Source organism: Eurosta solidaginis, chromosome 1 (genome assembly GCF_040869045.1).
Source record: "Eurosta solidaginis isolate ZX-2024a chromosome 1, ASM4086904v1, whole genome shotgun sequence".
Lineage (NCBI taxonomy): Eukaryota > Metazoa > Arthropoda > Insecta > Diptera > Tephritidae > Eurosta > Eurosta solidaginis.
In genome coordinates this window covers 324,515,298-324,535,612 of record NC_090319.1, presented here as the reverse complement: position 1 = coordinate 324,535,612, position 20,315 = coordinate 324,515,298, and the positions used below count along the sequence as shown (strand labels likewise).

Genomic DNA, 20,315 nt, shown 5'->3' with positions numbered 1-20,315 from the left:
AAAGCATGGCCAGCTCTTTTCTATGCGTTAACCAATCTGTAGCTATCTCAGGCGGAACTAACTCATCGCAATCGACATTACAACGCCAAATTCTTTGCAACCAAATTTTTGAGCGAATGGTGCATGGAGATATGAGGCCGAGGGGTCGAAAATCTTGCTGGTATCGGAGGGAAAAATGCGTTTTGTTAATTCGCACTGGAGTGGCTCTATATTGAAGGCTATCGCAAGAGAGTCGGTATCCGTGTGCCAAATACATCCTAGAGTTCGGATATCGCTTCCATCAGCCAAGAGATGGGACACCTGTGTAGACGCATGCGGCATCTGTTGTCTCAATGGCTTGCAATTTGTTGCCCACTTCCGGAGCTCGAATCCACACGGAGATAAGACGTGTGAAATGTTACGTTGAAGCGCTGTCAGTTCTTGGAAAGAGTCGGAGCCGGAGAGCAAGTCATCCATGTAAAAATCTGACGTAACGATATTTGCGATATTTTGATATAACGTCCCAGCTTGTTGTGCCGCGCGATGCAACGATTTGACAGCGAGATGAGAAGCGGATGCTACCCCATAGGTAACCCTTAATAGACGATAGTCGCGTATTGGCTGCGATGAATGCTCACGCCATACAATGCGTTGATAGTCGACGTCCCGTTTATCGGCGTAGACCTGTCGATATATTTTCTCGATGTCCCCAATTATACCATGGCGATGGGTACGGAAGCGGACTAAAATCAGGAAGAGATCTTGTTGGAGCTGAGGACCAACCATAGCGCGTCGTTTAACGAATGCCCTGACGACGTCTTCATTGACGCGTTGAATACGACTCTAAGCTTAGTAGTGGAACTTGTTTCTTTTACCACTGCGTGATGTGGCATATAGTATGCGGTTTGCGTTGTTGGAGTAGATAGCTCCATATGACCCAAGTCAAGAAGCTCCTTCATAAATTTGCAGTACTCTTCGTGAAGGCCTTTGTTGGTGGCGAACCTGCTTTCCATTCGCAACAATGCCCAAACGGCTGCGTTACGCGACTCACCAATCAACACCTCGGGTTTTAGCGGTAAACGTACAATAAATCGGCCGTCAGTTGCGCGCTGTGTTGTATCGTCGAATAACTTCTCACAATATAACTCCTCGGGCGTGTAAAACTTTCTAGGTGGTAGCTCTTCCAGCTCCCAAAACTTAGCGAGGAGGTCAGTTAGTTGCGTATTACAATAATGCGTTGAGATTACCCGGGGTTTTATTTGTGAGGGAGTCGCGTTGCTAAACAGCACCCACCCAAACACGATGTTCTGTTGGCTGAGAAGAAGCATTAAAATTAACTTCGCTTACTAGAAAAGGACTAAAAACCAAACGGTTCATTAATTTGATCACAACAATGACTTCTGTTAGCGTTAAAATGCGGGTTGCGGGTTGTAAGTTTTACTTACGCGAGGATTATAGCCGATCATAAAGAACACTTTCACTTGTTTTTCTTTGTTTAACTACTATAAAGATAAACGGAAGTGCCCATTGACAGTTGACAGTCAGTGCTGCCAATGCCACTAATTGACGTTTGATATGATTACCCTGTAAAAATTGTTGGATTACGTGTTCCATTTTCTTCATGTTGGAGTACTCTAACAATACTCGTTTGCAATGCGGTTGCGGACCACCATCAGCCGATCATTGCTCGTTTTTTAACGACCGTGATCACGACACGATGACGATCTAACAGAGTTGCCAAATGTAAATTATTGCTTACAAATAACTGATAATAAAATTTTACTATGGCAACTCTGATAAAATGCAACCGCGCACTGGTTTTATGTATACATACTATAGTATAGAGAAATATTAGTTTCTTTATTCACGCAAATGCTAAATAACATAAGAATATTCGTGGTATAAAATATAAAAGTTGTATTGCCCGTCTTCGTTTACTTTCATTTTCAATTAAATTCACTCCGATAATTCTTTCCGACACAATTCCTCTTTAGTACTTTGGCATATGATCCTCTGTGGGTGCTCCATGGAGTACTACAGTGAAAGTACTTTGGAAAGTACTCTCACGTATGTACTCTATGGAATACTCACAAACAAAGCGAGAGTGGGATCACCTACTCCGCTCCTAGGACATCGCAATGTTAATTGGAGCACATTTTTTGTATGAATACAGATTAGTTTTGGAACACTCCTATACTCCCAAAGGAGTATTCCTTACATTATTTATGGAGTACTCGCGTTTTTTGAAGGGTACATATAGAGATGCCAATTAGGCGCAAACATGCCGGTCGCCTTGAACGACCGTTCAAAATTAGAAAAATGTGCAAAGTATTTAAAGTTTACATCAATAAAATTCAAAGTGAAAAAATTTCTGTTTTTGTTGGTAATAATGATAGCTTCGCAATAGGTCTTAGCAGCTCTCCTTCGGATGTTTGTAGGTTGACAATTCGTACGCGATCATCTGAGCCGGTATAGCTGTCGAGAACTCGACCAAGTTTCCATTTAGTGGGCGGAGCGTTGTTGTCGTGTATAACTACGACATCATATCGTTGTAGGTTTTGCGTTGGACGAACCCACTTCGATCGTCGCTGAAGATTCGCGAGATATTCGCCTCGCCATCGCTTCCAGAAGTGCTGCCTTATTGCTGTGATTGCTTGCCACCGCTGATGAAGGTTGCCCTCGAAAGGTTCTGTGTCAAGCTCCGGTAACCCCTTTATTGGTTCGCCGATCATAAAGTGACCAGGTGTTAGCACTTCGAAGTCTTTTATGTCAGAAGGTATCCAGCAGAGTGGTCGAGAATTGACGCATGCTTCCACCTCGGTAAGGACTGTTGAAAACTCTTCGTAAGATAGTAATGCGGAGTTTAGTACGCGCTTTAAATGATGCTTTATGCGCTTAGTTCCAGCCTCCCAATAGCCGCCCATGTGTGGAGCGCTTGGAGGGTTAAAATGCCAGGTGACTTGGGTGTTGGCGAAGTAAGATGCCAACTTGTCGTCGTTAACGCACCTTTCAAACGCGGCACGGAGCTCCCTTTCGGCACCGACAAAGTTCGTGCCATTGTCGGAGAACATATGCTGACAATGTCCTCTTCGGTTGGTGAAACGTTTGAATGCGGCGATAAAGCTTGCAGACGTGTGGTCTCCGGCCAATTCTAGGTGCATGGCGCCTGTGCTCATACATATAAATATATATCGACCGCACTTTGAAGGAAGCATCGCGTACTCGTAACGCGACTAGGTGGTAGATCGGACATCTGCTGCTGTAGCGGTTTGCGGTTCAAGCGTTTGCATCGTACGCAATGGCGGTATGTACCCCGAACTAAATTGCGAATGCCAGGGATCCAAAATTTACGTTGTATAGCAGCTTGCACCATTTGCGGGCCAGCGTGCAAAATACCGATGTGAGTTTCAGCGGCTATTGCTTTAGCGAGCGGTGAATTTTTAGGCAAAATAATCGGATGTTTTATATCGTTCGTGCACGATGCGTTCTTAATTCGACCTCCTACTCGTAAAATGCCTCCGTGGTCTAAAAACGGCTGATGACGAACGAGGCTACTACGTATCGGTATTGGCTTCCCTGACCTGCAATTAGAAATTTCTTGTTGGAAAACGTTAGCTTGGGAATACCAAAGATAATTCGGCTTTGCGGATTTCAGAGCATGTTAACGGTCCGGACAGCCGTTCGTGTGCACTCGACTTCTGAGCAGATATGCGAGCGCTGTTTATGAAACGAAGTATATATGCGGTCACTCGTTTGTGTTTGTTGTAAGAGTGAAATTTCGTTAGTAAATCCCAATCTTCGTGCGTTTGCGTTACATGAGAACTAGCTTTGATTGATTTCAGTTCAAAATTCGTAGTATGTTTCGTTATGTGCTGCGTCCAAAAACGACCGGTTTCGGATAACCTGTGTGGCCCCTGCCACCATAAGCGGTGATCGGGGAGCTGTACAGGTGTGAGACCCCAAGAAGCGCAATCTGCAGGGTTATGCTCTGAGCTGACGTGTCTCCAATGCGATGACGGAAAGACTTCTTGTACATCGGCTACACGATTTGCAATGAACGTTGCCCAACGATTTAGATTTGATTGCAGCCATGCCAACGTTATCGTTGAGTCTGACCGCGCATACAGCTTTTCACGTTTGTGACCAAAACTTTGTTGAATTAGTCAGACGAGTTTAGCGCCTAGATGAGTTGCACAGAGTTCCAGACGAGGTAACGAAGTTGTTTTTAGCGAAGCTACTTTAGTTTTCGCAGCAATGAGCACGACGTTTATCTCGCCGTCCGATGTCTGAGTGCTGCAGTAGATAGCGGCTGCATAGGCAGCCTCTGATGCGTCAGTGAAAACATGGAACTCTGTATCGCGTTTGGACTAGTACCAAGCCAGCGATTTAGCCTCAGCGATGAAAGCATGGCCAGCTCTTTTCTATGCGTTAACCAATCTGTAGCTATCTCAGGCGGAACTAACTCATCGCAATCGACATTACAACGCCAAATTCTTTGCAACCAAATTTTTGAGCGAATGGTGCATGGAGATATGAGGCCGAGGGGTCGAAAATCTTGCTGGTATCGGAGAGAAAAATGCGTTTTGTTAATTCGCACTGGAGTGGCTCTATATTGAAGGCTATCGCAAGAGAGTCGGTATCCGTGTGCCAAATACATCCTAGAGTTCGGATATCGCTTCCATCAGCCAAGAGATGGGACACCTGTGTAGACGCATGCGGCATCTGTTGTCTCAATGGCTTGCAATTTGTTGCCCACTTCCGGAGCTCGAATCCACACGGAGATAAGACGTGTGAAATGTTACGTTGAAGCGCTGTCAGTTCTTGGAAAGAGTCGGAGCCGGAGAGCAAGTCATCCATGTAAAAATCTGACGTAACGATATTTGCGATATTTTGATATAACGTCCCAGCTTGTTGTGCCGCGCGATGCAACGATTTGACAGCGAGATGAGAAGCGGATGCTACCCCATAGGTAACCCTTAATAGACGATAGTCGCGTATTGGCTGCGATGAATGCTCACGCCATACAATGCGTTGATAGTCGACGTCCCGTTTATCGGCGTAGACCTGTCGATATATTTTCTCGATGTCCCCAATTATACCATGGCGATGGGTACGGAAGCGGACTAAAATCAGGAAGAGATCTTGTTGGAGCTGAGGACCAACCATTAGCGCGTCGTTTAACGAATGCCCTGACGACGTCTTCATTGACGCGTTGAATACGACTCTAAGCTTAGTAGTGGAACTTGTTTCTTTTACCACTGCTGTGAGTAGATAGCTCCATATGACCCAAGTCAAGAAGCTCCTTCATAAATTTGCAGTACTCTTCGTGAAGGCCTTTGTTGGTGGCGAACCTGCTTTCCATTCGCAACAATGCCCAAACGGCTGCGTTACGCGACTCACCAATCAACACCTCGGGTTTTAGCGGTAAACGTACAATAAATCGGCCGTCAGTTGCGCGCTGTGTTGTATCGTCGAATAACTTCTCACAATATAACTCCTCGGGCGTGTAAAACTTCCTAGGTGGTAGCTCTTCCAGCTCCCAAAACTTAGCGAGGAGGTCAGTTAGTTGCGTATTACAATAATGCGTTGAGATTACCCGGGGTTTTATTTGTGAGGGAGTCGCGTTGCTAAACAGCACCCACCCAAACACGGTGTTCTGTGCCATCGGAGTGTCATTTTCACCCTTTTTTAGGCCGTCGAGTAAAAACTTGTCCATTTCGTCCATGCCAATCAAGACATCTATCGGACCAGGTTTGAAATAGTTAGGGTCACCAAGCGGTAAGCCACTGACATGCGGCCACCGTGATTCGGACAAGGCGTTTGTTGGTAGGTCGTTAGTAATTTTAGATAAAATAAGCGTACTCACGTGAAATTTAGAGTTTAGTGACTTTGGCGCTATGGATAACTTGACCTCACCCTTTGTGCGACCTCCTTGTACGGATCCAATACCCGTGACGCAAGCTGATGACGTATTTCGTGGTAAACGAAGTCGTTGAACGCAGGGCTCCGTGATGAACGAAGCATGTGAGCCGTTGGAGAACAGTGCCCTGGCTGGCTGCCAGCGGCCGGAGTTATCTTGCAATAAAATGTTAGCAGTAGCTAGTAATACTACGCGTTCAGCATCGGCGTAGTCGTTACATTGTTTTGGACGGCATTTCGCATAGCAGGAGCTGCCTCGTTTGTATTGAGACCAGCATGAAGAAGCGTGTGGTGGCGGCGTTGGCATATGCGGCACGATGACGAGCTGCGGCAGTTAGCGAAAACATGTCCTTTATTAAGGCAGTTTAGAGATGCACCATCTGATTTGATTGTGGATAGCTTTGATCTCGCGTCGAGTTGGTTGAATTTTTCGCACGTGTAGATTCGATGCTCACCTTTGCAGTATGTACACGACGTGGTTTTAGCGGTTTTTGATGATGGATGATTTTTTGGTACTAATTGGATGCATGTTGTATGCAAAACGTTCTTTGCAGTTGTACGTGCGTTTGCGGCAGTGGGCACCATCTCCAAAGAGCGGGCTCGCGTTTCCAAAAAATCTCGAAGCGATGTAAACGATGGCACATCGTCGGCTATAAGCGATAATTCCCACTGTTTTAGCGTTTCATAGGCTAATTTCGAAACAGTCAAATGGACAAGCCAGTCGTCCCAAAATTCAACCGGGCGTTTGAGGGCACGTAGCGCACCAACGTGCTGCAATGTTAAATTTAAAACGTGTTTAATTTCTTTTGCGGAGTCTTTCGATGCCTTTTCGATCGATGATAATGCTTTTATATGGCTATCCACTATGACACGCATAACTTTATAGCGTGCTGTCAGCATATCCCAAGCTTCACTGTAGTTGCTGTCGCTTACAGCAAAACTACTAACTAATTCCAATGCTTCACCATTTAAACAATTGCGCAAGTATTGCAACTTCTGTCCGCCCGACAAACTTGCATTGCAATTCACTAGTAAACAGAATGCGTCATGAAAAGTGATCCATTTCGTTGGATCGCCACTAAAGGATGGTAACTGCAGCTTGGGTAGCGGCATGCGTACAGGTGCAGTCGGAGTTACTGTAGGGGTGGGTTGCTTTTGTGGCGCAAGAATGCGCTTAAAATTTGATTTAGCGATCCAATACCACTCCTCACCTTGAATTCGTGCCTGCTCTTCTGCTGCTGTGTTTTCGTCGCCACACGAAACCTCCACTTCTTCTTGTGCTTTGCAGAAACGTTCCCACTGCTCCCCTAGCAATTGCAAATATGTGGTTGCAGCCTCTGCATCGACCGCAAGCAAATCGGCTTTGCTCGATTGCAAATGCCGCTTTAATGCATTTAAAGCAGAATCGCGAACTTTCAACGAAGACATTTTTTATTTGCGGGTTTTTATGAAATTTATAAAATTAAAGCGATGTGTACTGTATTTTGCGGAAATATTGCGCGATCCGGGTCGATGGACCAAAATGTTAGCGTTAAAATGCGGGTTGCGGGTTGTAAGTTTTACTTACGCGTGGATTATAGCCGATTATAAAGAACACTTCCACTTGTTTTTCTTTGTTTAATTACTTTAATTGACGTTTGATATGATTACATATAGAGATGCCAATTAGGCGCAAACAACTTCAATCATCTGTCTTCGACTGGCAAGGGTAGGAAGATTAATAAGTTTCAGCCGATTAGTATAAGGGGGTAGATTATAAAAAAATCCCTTTGAAAATCTTAAGGCAAAAAGTAAAAACTATTTTTTAATTCTAACGCATCTGTATGAACTTGATAACGAGTTCCAGACTGTCCATCTATATTTGATTATCGGTATAACCAATGTTGTAAAAAGTGGTTTCGTAACATAAGGATCGGTAAATTCTTTTGACCATCGCCTTACGAATGCTAAACACTTCTAGCCTTATTGGCAGTTTCATAAATATGAAGGTTTCAACTAAGCTAGCTATCCATCGCAGCCTCTAAGTTAACAAACTCATATACTGGCTCCAGATTATGATTGTTAATCGAATATGAAAATTACTTTATAGTTTTACATGAAAAACTCATATGTTTTTTGCGTTTCTTTAAATTATGTGGTATGTAGTTTAAGTCGCAACAAGTAACAAACTATCTGCTGCAAACTAGGTAGCTGCTGTTGTGTGGAGGTAGCGTACTTCGCCTACCACACCGAAGATTCTGGGTTCAAGTCGAGGGCAAAGGACCATCAAAAATTGCGAAATAAGTTTTTTCAAAGGAACATCAAAAATTTAGAATCAAGTTTTTTCAAATAGAAAAATGTTTTCCTAAACAGTGTCGCCACTTGGCAGTACATCAAAATGCAATTTTTGTAGAGGATATCATTAGCCGTGTTTTTTTTTACATCTATAGACGTTTACGCTTAAATTTTATATGGACTGCTAAGCGTCAAACTTTAAATACACCTCTGAAATTGCTGATGCTGGATAGGTAAGAGTTTAGCCTGTTACAGTATCCAGAACGAAGTTGAGCTAGAGTGACTCGCGTTGTTGTTGTTGTTGTTGTTGTAGCGATACGGTTGCTCCCCGACGGTTTAGGGAGTGATCGATGTGATGGTCCTTTGCCGTTTACAGATCCGGTACGCTCCGGTAACACAGCATCATTAAGGAGCTGGCCCGACCATCTCGGGAACGATTTATATGGCCACATTAAACCTTCAGGCCAATCCGGTATTTTAGTCGCCTCTTACGACAGGCATACCTACCGCGGGTATATTCTAACCCCCTGACCCGCGGGTATATTCTAACCCCCTGACTCGCGTTTCCCTGGGCAGTATGCGTTCCTCCTCGACAAGTTTTGGGTACTGTTCTTTGAGTACTGGATTCACCGGGCAATTCCTGGCATAAAGGTCCGACGCCTGTTTGTGGAGTTCACTGAGGACCTGCTTGTGTTTTTTTGCTTCATACGGCTGAGTTCTCAGTTGCCGTATTTCCTCATAATGCTTAGGGGGATGACGCCTTAAGCCCATGGGCGGTGTTGGCTCATGAATCAGATGTCTGTTGGGATGCCCAGGTTTCTGGGTATTCAACAGGGACTGTTTGGTTAGCATCTCATTTCTCTCCCTGATGGGGAGTATTCTGGCCTCATTATGTAGATGGTATTCGGGGGACATAAGAAGACAGCCCGTGGCGGTTCCGAGAGCAGTATTTTGGCAGGCCTGCAGCTTCTTCCAGTAAGTAGTTTTTAGGCTTGGCGACCATATAGGGTACGCGTAGCATGCAATCGGCTAGCCAATTGCTTTGCATGTGGTAATGAGCGTTTCTTTTTCTTTTTCCCCAAGTACTGCGAGCAAGGGATTTGAGGATTTTATTACAGATTTTTTTTTTTGGGGGGGGGGGGGGGGGGGCGGTGTAGGACAGTCGGAAGCGTAGTACCATCCGTGGATGTTCGAAATGGTCGACATTTGGGACGTCCATGTTGTAAATAAGGTCGCGGAGGATTTTGTCGGTGATAATGCCAGTTTTCGCGAGGCGAAAGGTGGCGAAGGTAGCTTAGATATGTAGAAATTAAACAAAAGTGGGGATAGGACACCACCCTGTGGCACCACTTGTTTAATTCTTCTCGGTTTTGATGTTTCGTTTCTGAATTGCACCGATGCCTGCCGACCACCCAGATAATTTGTGATCCATCTTTTAAGACATAGGGAAGGTAGACTCTTCCATGTCTTGCAGTAACGTGCCATGGTTGACCGTATCAAAAGCTTTTGATAGGTCTAGCGCAACGAGTACTGTTCTATGGTGGGGGTCTTGATTTAAACCGCAATTTATATGGGTGCTAATGGCATTTAGCGCGGTGGTGGTGCTATGGAGTTTTCTGAAGCCATGCTGATGACAGGCTAGCTGCAAATTTGCTTTGAAGTAGGGGAGCAAAATGGCTTCAAGCATCTTTGCTACTGGCGATAGGAGAGATATCGGGCGATACGACTCTCCTATGTTAGCTGGTATCCCAGGCTTTAGTAGCGGGACCACCTTGGCCATTATCCATTTCTCTTGATGCATCGTTATTACTGCTAGAGCTCGATACACCAATTGGTGCAACTTCCCACCAGCAGCCTCATTTTCCTCGTTTGCGGACTCTTCGTTACCAGTGAAACTAGTGAAATCACTTGGTATGAAATTGTCGGAGCTCCCTCTTGAAAAGTCTTCATAGTCACTGGCACTATCAGTTTCATCTTCTAGAATTTTTCGGATATCTTCAGGGTTCATTTTAGTACTTACGGCACTATTGGTACCCATATGTACCACCATACCGGAGTACTGGTACATATACATAGGTAAGCGTAAAAATATATGTTTTTAATAAATACTTACGTTTGAAATTGTGAACACTTTTAAAACACCTTATTTTTTTAAAATATTTTTGGCGCCTTTAACACTTAATATCATAGAAAAACCTTGAAAAAACTAACTTCGCACTTCAATTTTACTGATCTTCAATGCACAAAAATGATCTAGTGAAAACAAATAACAACCAATTGTAACGGGATGTATTTAGAAAAGAATATATGTGACCCGGTCTCTGAAAAGGTGGCTTATGACTCAAAAAAGAAATTGTGAGAAACAGCTGTTTTTTTGCGAGAAACAGCTGTTAACAGCCGTTTTTTTTAGTCATAAGCCACCTTTTCATAGACCGCCACACATATATGGTTGGGGCAATAGCACAACTCAAAGGGGGTTAATTGAAACGTTTTAGAGACGTTTGAAGTTCAGGTGGTATACATACGTACCGTCAGAGTCGAAAGGGTTAAGACTCCTGAATAATATTTCTTTCTTTCTTGCTCGAAAAATGTAGAAATTCATGTATGTACATATATATCTCGAATTCACTTTAAATTACTGCTTTTTTAGATGTAAAATTAGCGGAAGTGCACATGAGTTTTAATGCTCCCAATATTGTGGGGAATCGAAAGGAGAGAACTGCGTTTACCAAAGAACAAATTAAAGAGTTGGAAGCAGAATTTATGCATTCAAATTATTTAACACGTCTAAGGAGATATGAAATAGCGGTTGCATTAGATTTGTCGGAACGACAGGTAAAAATTTTCTAAGATTAACTAAATAAAATAAAATATTCTTAACATTTTAGGTCAAAGTATGGTTTCAAAATCGCCGCATGAAGTGGAAGCGCCTCAAACTGGAAAGCCAAGCAGCATAGAGTACGAATGAGATTCTTACAATGCAAGTGCACATAGACCCACATTTATACTTACATAGATACGCACTTTTATTAATTTAAGAATATTTATTTATAAATTGTAATTAAAAATTGTATACAAAGAAACAAACAATGAACTGATATCTAAAATTTTTTAGTTTTAGCCGACTTTGTTTTTAAACCCGCTGCTTTTGGCTTTTTTGCGGGTTGAGCTTTTAGTATTTCTTTTGCGGCTTTCATTTGCAGACTTTTGATAGGCGTTTTTGCGATAAGCGTTTTATGTGGTTTATGCAGTTTTTTAGCTTTTTGCACAGCACCTGTCTGTGCCTTTCTTTTAATTAATTTTTCAAAACGATCAACATTTGTTGCTTTTATAGACTTTTCATAATTAATTGTACTTTTGCATTTTTTTCGTAACGGAACTTTAGTACTGACAGTTTCTTCTTCATCGTCAGATTCCCTAGTAAAGCCATACGTTTCATCGTCGCTGCTTGACTCTGCATCATCGCTATCCATAATACTATCCTCTGCTTCAATGCATTCTTTAGTATTTTCATTATCGCTTTCATGTGTGGCAGCAATGTAATCTTCATCAGAAGAATCATCGTCATTGATTGAGTTACCCAAAAGATCTTGCAGCTTTGGATCTTTCTTCAATTTTTTGGATTTATTATCTTCATTATTGTTTGCTGAAGTAGAAGGTTTCCCGGCTGCCTTTATGTTAGGGTTTTCAATTTTCTTTGGTTGTTCAAGAAGTACCTTCGAAAAGTCTATACCCAAATGCGCATATTTTTTATTTAGTTTTTTGATTTTTTCTAGCTTTTTCAATGTACGTTTTTGATATTTCTTGGCCGACCAATCACTCATTTGCCTTACTTTACGTTGAATTGCAGCAGTTTTGTGTGATACGTATATTTCTTTGCCAGCCTATAAATGAAGATGCAAAATAAAATGAAATATAATATATTGATATGCACTATATATGTATGTAGTCCAAAAGAAAACAAAGATTTGTTTACAACATTAATTCACGGAGAGGAAGGAATAAGCTCTTTCAACTTGGAGCGTAAGTTGTTACGCATGAAACTTTGTATGTATGTATGTATGCATGTATGCCTCAATCTGAATTCGAGAATTATTTTACAAATATGTGATGAAATCAATCTGGACATAGTTTGCCTACGACCAGAAGCTGCTAAGACTAGAGCGTACTGTGCCCCCAGCGGGTTAGGGGGTCAGAATATACCCGCGGTAGGTATGCCTGTAGTAGGAGGTGATTAAAATACCAGATTCAAGGGGTTGTGTAGCGCAACCCTTTCAGGTTGCCAGCGCAATATATAGCTTCTCCAAACCCAATTTTCAACCACACCTATCCGTGGCGAATCCTGTTTCATTAACAGCCGAGGCTCTGGCGACCCCGAACTCCTCATGGATCTAGGGGTGGGTGGGCGGTATGGCCAAGAAGGTCGCATATGGTCATAACAATCGTTCCCGAGATGGTCGGCCTTGGTACCGGAACGTACCGGATCTGCATCCGGCAAAGGACCATCAACATCGATAACACTCCCCAAGGCCTTCAGGGAGTGTCTTTATCGCTACAATAACAACAACAACAGAGCGGTGCGTCTTCTTATTCGAAAAAGGTCTGTCAAGCTTGCAGCAACTATAAAACTTTCGAAATATTTTACTGTTAAATCAATAACATTAACTTGCACTCTCCACTTGTCTGATAAAAGAGTTAAAAGGGCGAGTGACTCTTAAAATAAATAATATATAAAAAAAAAACTAAAAAAACACGCTTTTATAGCAAACCGAACTAAAAAATAGAAAATAATTTTCAATGAACTACCTAATCATGTTAAAAATTGTGAAAACTTAAACACCTTCAAAAAAAGTGTATTAGAATATTGCAAAACCCTTCCAATAAGATAAAATATTTTGTATCTGTATTTCATGTTACTGATCCTTGAGCGTACACGGCAATCCAAATAGACACAGAGGAACCTTATGCATCAGGTCAAATACATATATTGCTCGCAATCAAATTAGGAAAGAATTCCTGAAAATATCGTCCCAGACAAACAGTTGGAGTGTTCATGTGAATCACGTATATTCATACAACAATGATATATTATAATTAATTATTTATTTATTCTGTCTATGAAGATACAGGTCTTACAGACTGCCAATAATGGTAGATACAAAAAATATTAACACAAAGATAACAAAATATACATGTAAATATATAGTTTACAATAAATAATAAGTTCTTATAACAAACAATTTAAAAACAATTAAATAGCTGACTTTAAAATATTATTGGTTCTAATATTGATACCATAAAACGGGCAAACATTACGAAGATCCCTCCTTGGAACATTAAAATTAATTTCCACAAGGTCAGCGCAGTCTACATCTCCGTGGATAATGGCAAACAAGAAAGTCAAGGAGAGAATAGATCTCCTGGCTTCCAGGGATTTAAGATTCAAAAGAAGTAAACGAGCAGTATATGGAGGAAGAGGGTATGTAAACCTTAATGACCGTAAAGCATACTTAAGAAAAACTTTTTGAACTCGCTCAAGCCTGTTGATTGAGAATTGTTGGAAAGGTCTCCAAATGATGGTAGCATACTCAAGATGAGAACGCACGAATGAGGAGTAGAGTACTTTTAAAGTATACGGGTCAGAAAACTTCGAACTATTACGCCGCATGAAGCCTAGCATAGCATAGGCCTTGGCAACGATGCAATCAATATGGTTCACGAACATAAATTTTGTATCAAATACAACCCCAAGATCTTTGATTTTTTCAACAGTCTGCAACGTACTGTTAGCGATACTAAACGAACTGTTAGATTTGAACGAGATTTTGAGTAGGTTACGTGAAAGCATTTATTTATATTTAATGAAAGATGAGATCTAATGCACCATGAGTAAAGTTTATCAATATCAGCTTGAAGATTAATCGTACCGTTTGCGGAATTTACAACAGAGTAAACTTTGAGATCATCGGCGTACAACAGAAATCTAGCGTAAGAGAAGCATGAGCTAATGTCATTGATGAATAAGATAAAAAGCAATGGTCCCAAAATACTACCCTGCGGGACGCCCGATGTCGCCAAAAATGGATCTGATGATACCCCATCAATAGAGACGGCACACCATCTATTACTTAGATATGATTTTAGCCACTGCAAAAAGGTTGAATGAAAGCCAAGGCAGTACAGTTTGTGAATTAGAACATTATGCGATACCTTATCAAAAGCTTTGGAAAAGTCGGTATAAATACAGTCGACCTGAAGACCAGATGAAAAGGCAGAGATACAATATTCACTGAACTCCACAAGATTGGAAACGGTAGAGCGACCAGAAACAAACCCATGCTGTCTCGGACAGATCAAGTGCTTCACTGAAAAATAAATCTTTTCCTTGACAACGCACTCAAATAGCTTAGAAACTGTGGAAAGCTTTGAAATTGGCCTGTAATTGCAGACATCAGTCTTACTGCCAGATTTATAAATAGGAGTTATCGTGGCGAATTTCCAAGCATCAATAAACTCACCAAAGCTAAGTGATAAATTGAACATGATCTCTAACGGTACAACTAGGGAAGTGCATCCTTTTAGCAAGGCAGCCGAGAGACCATCGATGTCAGCTTTAGTAGAGTTGCTCAGTTTCGAGATGCCACTGAAGATATCTTCAGATGAAATTGACATTGAACCAAAATTTAGGGATGAATAAATTTCAGACGAGAAGTCAGACGAGGGACTAGCATCATTATTAGCAAAAGTAGAACTAAAAAAATCAGCAAACGCGTTAGCCATATTGTGGGGAGTGTTAGCAGGTCTGTCATTGTAGAAGACGGTGGCAGGCACCGAGGAGCGAGATTTCTTCGACTTAACGTAATTCCAGAATGCTTTCGGGTTAGACTTTATATTCGTCTCAAAGCTTGTAATGTAGTTTCTGTAAAGAAATTTCTCTAGACAGTTGAAATCCTTCACATAATGTTTATATTTGGTAAGAAATAACGGGTTTTTGGTTCTTTTAAACTTTTTGAAGAACTTGTTTCTTAAATTCTTCAACTTTTTTAACCTTGTTGTGTACCATGGCAACCTATATGGTTTCCTTTTCGCAACTGGTACATGCCTCGTACACAGATCAAAGAGAGTCAACTTAAATATTTCAAAGCAATGACCAACATCAGAGATGGAAAGCAAATTGGCCCAGTCTATTTCAGCTAGATCCTGATCGAGTCTAGAAAAATCACACTTCGAAAAGTTAAATGAAAAATCATCAATTAAAGAGCGAGCTCCAAACTGATAAAATTCGAGTTTAAGAATTAGAGCAGAATGGTGCATATCAGTCGGAGCGAATGGCGCATGGCACTCAAAAAGATTAGAATTTATGTCATTACTAATAAAAATTAGATCTAATATTCTATCGAGCCTGTTTTTGAAACTATTGATTTGATGCAAATTTAGACTTAGGATATTATCTATAACGTATGACTCAAAAGACTTAGTAATATTATTAGGTAATAGGCCTGAAGCAGAGTAACTATGAGACCAAGAAATATCACAAAGGTTAAAATCCCCTAAAACACATAAGTGATTATCTCCTAATTTACTTAAAACTAGGGACGATATATTGTTAACATGAGCTTTGTAAATTTCTTCCAAGCTGTTCGGCGGTATGTATGATGCAACCAGATATAGAGATCCAGACTGTGGAGAACCACGGACATTGACGCAGATCGGGTCAAGGTTGGTATCAGAATTATCTAACATAATAAGGGAGGCATTATACTTGCGTTGGACAGCAATTAGTACGCTACCCCCTCTTGAACGCCCAGTTTTAGTACAATCCCTGTCCTTACGAAAAACGACGAATAGCTTGGGATCGAAGAACTCAGCGTCGAAGAAATCCGAAGTAAGCCAGGATTCAACAATGACAAAAATATCGTACTCCAATTGGCAACTAAATGCTCTCAAAATGTGCGATTTAGTCCTGATACCAGAAGCATTTTGGAAATACACTTTAAGCTGTTTGTTAATTATGTTCTCATTACTGCTGGAAGCTAGGTGAACTGGAGTTGCTTTTCCACTTGAGGAAAAAAACGGAAAGGGCGAACATTCACACCAGCAGGCCACAAGTTTGGCGATAAAATTTTCTCATAAACAGCATTAGTAACGCCAAGCTTAAAGTTGACTTTGGTTATTGAGTCAACAGGTGTATCTTTCTTAACGAGCCCTTTGCATGAAAAATTAGATCGATCAGCCTTCAGATGCCTTACCAGGTAGCTAATAATATCATTAGAAGAAACTGACGGCTGAAATGACGATAGGTGAAGCCAAATCATTCCAACGACTCCCAACTCATTATTAGCATTAGAGCCAACGAAATTTGGCATACGACGCTTGAAAACTTCAGTGCTATCTTTCAGCGCAGAAGGGGATAAAGATGCAGGCGTAGAAATAGATGTAGGTGCAGAAGTTGTAATCGAACCGACAGTGCTAGGCTGCTTACGACGTTTGTATGTTTGTTTGGTATTAACATTGATTTTATTACCAGCGCCATCCATACAGGTAACATTAGAGTTATTAGCCTGTGATTTAAGAACCGAAGCAAACGATCTACCACTATTAGCAGAATTATTAACAGAGTTATTCTCATACGTTTGAGACACAGCAGTGGTGGTAGCATTGTTAATATCTATTGGTACTGAAGAATTATTTTTGTTGTTTTCAACGTTCATAGCACTATTTTTAACAGCAGAACAAGCATCAACATTGGTAGCCATAGCACACGTATTAGCAACTGCTGTATGTTTAGAAGCAGCAGGCAAAGCAGAAAGAATAAATACTTTTTCACTTGTCGTGTGTGACGATGAGGAAGTACCATTAGAATGTGCAGCACCAATTATACCCACATTCGAACGAACAATGGAAACAGCAGCAATGCATGACTCAGAGGAAGAGCGAGAGCGACAGGTAGCCTGCGGCAAGTTACAGAGCGCATTCTGCATAGAGCTTAACTTTACTTGCAGGTCGCTGACTTGTCGACGTAAACGATTACCTTCGTCTATTGATGTATTAAGCAGACGTAAAATCTTCTCCTCATTGCCTTTTAGCACAGCAATATCACACACTAACGACTTCAATGTTTTTTCTATATTGCACAAATTATAGCGATTGTTTTTGTTTTGCATATCTTCATTGAGTGAACCAGCAGGCAGCAAGGGCAGGTCATTTACAATACACGATGACGCTTTGTTAGATGATGATTTAAGAGAGGCGGGCGGCGATCGAATCGACCCACGACGCTCACACGCACAAGCTTTACAGTAAAAAGCACTATTAGACTCTCTTAAAAAGTCTAAGTCAGTCTCCAAAACACCCATAAAAGCTGGTACAGGGAGGATTGGAAACACGTCCTTTCCAACCGTCCGATAAGAGTGGCTTATTCTGCTGAGCTGCTAGCTTTTGGGTTGACCGGAATCAAATGCATTCCGACAGCATAAATTATAAAACTGTCATACGTCTTGGAGTAGGGCAGGATTGAGAACACGTCCTTCCAACCTCTCAATGATATGACTCCATGACTCGCCCGTTGGGACCACCAGTTCCCGTGCTGATCGGAATCTCATGCATTCCCACACCCCAAACGCTAGAAATCCTATTATTATTAAAATGTATTTAAAATTTGTAATAATCAAAGTTTTAGGCTTAAAACGCCGTAATAATAAATAAATAATAATTATAATAATAATAATAATAATTAAAAAGCAACAGCAGTAGAAGGTCAAACAATCGTTTATAGTTAATCACCTCAAAATAAAATTATAATAAAATTTAAGTTATTAACAGAATAATTTAATTCAGAGTAAAAAGCGTGGGGTGCATTTGACATTTCATATCTTTCCTCTCAGATAGTTGCTAAAAGTACCTATCATAAAATGCTTCAAAAGGTGCATCGGAGTTCGGAGCTCTGCATTACCGGAGCTCTCGGCTCCACTCCAGATGCCGTTACATACATACATGGGTATATAGATACATAGATAGATAAAGGCCAAGCTAATAAAAGCGTGTTAAAAAGGGCTCCAGTATGCTCTTTCGTAGATGTGCCACGCATCCAATTCTATCATTAACAAAGGAATGCGTGTTTCGCATTATGTGCAAGGTTTCAAATATATGGCCATTTGGGGTGGTCACAAGTTCAATTGACCTTATGTCCGTTAACCTTATGTGACCCCACGATCACATTATTGCATTGTCATCGAGCCTTGATACGTGTGCAAAGTTTCAATCAAACTTATGGCCATTCAAAGTGGTAATAAGGCCAATTGACCTTATGGCCGTTGACCTTATGTCACCACACCATCACATTAATGCATGTCTTCGACCATTCATACGTGTGCAAAGTTTCAATCAAACTTATGGCCATTCAAAGTGGTAATAAGGCCAATTGACCTTATGTCACCACACCATCACATTAATGCATTTTCATCGAGTCTTGATATGACTGCAAAGTTTGAATCAAACTTATGGCCATTCAAAGTGGTAATAAGGCCAATTGACCTTATGGCCGTTGACCTTATGTCACCACACCATCACATTAATACATTGTCATCGGTCCTTGATGCGTATGCAAAGTTTCAAATTAATCAGACTTCTAGAAACCGGTGAAAATTAAATTCAAAGATTCCGTTACATACAGGCCAAGCTAATAAAAGCGTGTTAAAAATCTTTTCTGGATGACATGTAGACAATATCATAATCTACAAACTATGTAATGCACGCAAAGTTGCTGTTATTGAAAAGGAAGTTTAGCGGTAAAAATTTTCCATCATATTAGTTCAAAAATAAATCTATTACCATTTAGAATCTCTTAGTTAGTATAATAATGAAGATTGTAAGTATAAAATTTACAACTCTTTGTTAACACCATTTACTTTGTATTACCTTATCTTTTACTTTGCGTACTGAAGTTTTGAAGTAATTGTATATTTGTTTTTCTGGCGGAATGTAAGCGGCTTTGACTACCTTCTGGAACATAAGATAATTGTCCATTGTCTCAGCTGCCACTTCCGCCACTTCGGGGTATTCAAATTCGACAAAGGCATATCCTTTGCTTCCGCCAGTACGCCGTGAACGTCCAAGCCGTACGCGTGTAACATCACCAAATTGTTCAAAGTAATTTTTTAATTGTTGTTCTAAAAATCCATGTGGCAAATGTTTTACAAAAACTACTCCACGTTTCTTATCTTGCCCTTGTTGTTGTTTCTGGATCCTTTTTTCTAACTGTAAATAAGCAACAATATTATGAAAATGGTTAACTTATTAATATATTGTCAGCGAATCGTTAATTGCCAGTTTTAGAAGTCTGTGGTGGAACAACAAATTCCGAAATATTTTAGAACTTCCAACTAAAAAAAAGGGTAATTCTTTACGATAGCATGACACTGCTAATACGCGTAAAAAAATATCGAGAGAGGTATCAAAAGACGCGTATTAAATTCGAGAACAATAATCCGAAGGCGGAAAAGAAAAATTTCATCTCTGTCCAGAGATATTTGCAGTTGAAGTTGGCGATTTTGATGTGGTTGTTGTAATGTTTGTGTACCCACAAAAAAAATTGTGAATATAAGTGTTTTGTGCGGATATAGTTTTAGTCTCCCAACCGGTGTTGGACCCACCCAGTGTAATTCTTTATAAGCGCGGCCGAAGGGCGCCAGCGCAGAAAGGTGTTCTGCGCAAAAGTATATGGATACCACCCCTGGTTTCGGAGGTACTCGTGAGTCTTTTTCCGGTTTTTCGTTAATATCTTTTGAATAAGTCAAAATTTAAATTTTCCGTCCTCGGATTATTATTACTGATGTCAACACGCGTCGTTAGATATCTCTCTCAATATTTTGGACGCGTATTAGCAGTCAGCTGTCGTAAAGAATTACCAAAAAAAAGCTACATACAATAATTCGATCCCAAATTTTTTGTTACTTACTTGCCCGGAAACCACTAAATTTTTTTTCTCGGTGGGTGCTGCTATAGGTTCGCTGGTATTTCCTTTTTTAATTTTGCGCACTGGAGGCATTTTAATTATTTGAATATCCTAAAACTTTAATAAAAACAAATCACAATACGGTACACGTGCGGTGTTAAATAATTTGCTTCTTCTTCTTATTTAAGTC

General features: G+C 40.8%; 2 protein-coding genes across 2 annotated transcripts in view; one reads left to right on the top strand and one right to left on the bottom strand.

Annotated features, from left to right (window-relative positions):
• btn (buttonless) overlaps positions 1-11,277 on the top strand; it is a 21,782-nt gene extending 10,505 nt beyond the window's left edge. Inside the window, exons 2-4 of the mRNA XM_067772725.1 lie at positions 10,174-10,248; positions 10,823-11,007; positions 11,061-11,277. Of these exons, the coding sequence (XP_067628826.1) occupies positions 10,174-10,248; positions 10,823-11,007; positions 11,061-11,129 (329 nt within the window). The 3' untranslated portion in view covers positions 11,130-11,277. The remainder of the gene's footprint in view (positions 1-10,173; positions 10,249-10,822; positions 11,008-11,060) is intronic.
• Positions 11,197-20,315, bottom strand: LOC137244136 (MKI67 FHA domain-interacting nucleolar phosphoprotein). The gene is made up of 3 exons (XM_067772713.1): positions 20,129-20,315; positions 19,090-19,428; positions 11,197-12,056 (listed from the first exon to the last, which is right to left on the bottom strand). Exons 1-3 carry the CDS (start codon positions 20,216-20,218, stop codon positions 11,274-11,276), a joined length of 1,212 nt encoding a protein of 403 aa, XP_067628814.1. The 5' UTR covers positions 20,219-20,315; the 3' UTR covers positions 11,197-11,273.

Bases quoted from the DNA above. Each gene is read 5' to 3' on its own strand.
- LOC137244136 (XM_067772713.1), bottom strand. From the start codon at position 20,218: ATGCCTCCAGTGCGCAAAATTAAAAAAGGAAATACCAGCGAACCTATA. The intron at 19,429-20,128 runs GTAAGTAACAAA...GCTTATTTACAG, and splicing joins ATTTAGTGGTTTCCGGGCAA to TTAGAAAAAAGGATCCAGAA. The intron at 12,057-19,089 runs GTAATACAAAGT...CTTCATTTATAG, and splicing joins TACGCAAAGTAAAAGATAAG to GCTGGCAAAGAAATATACGT.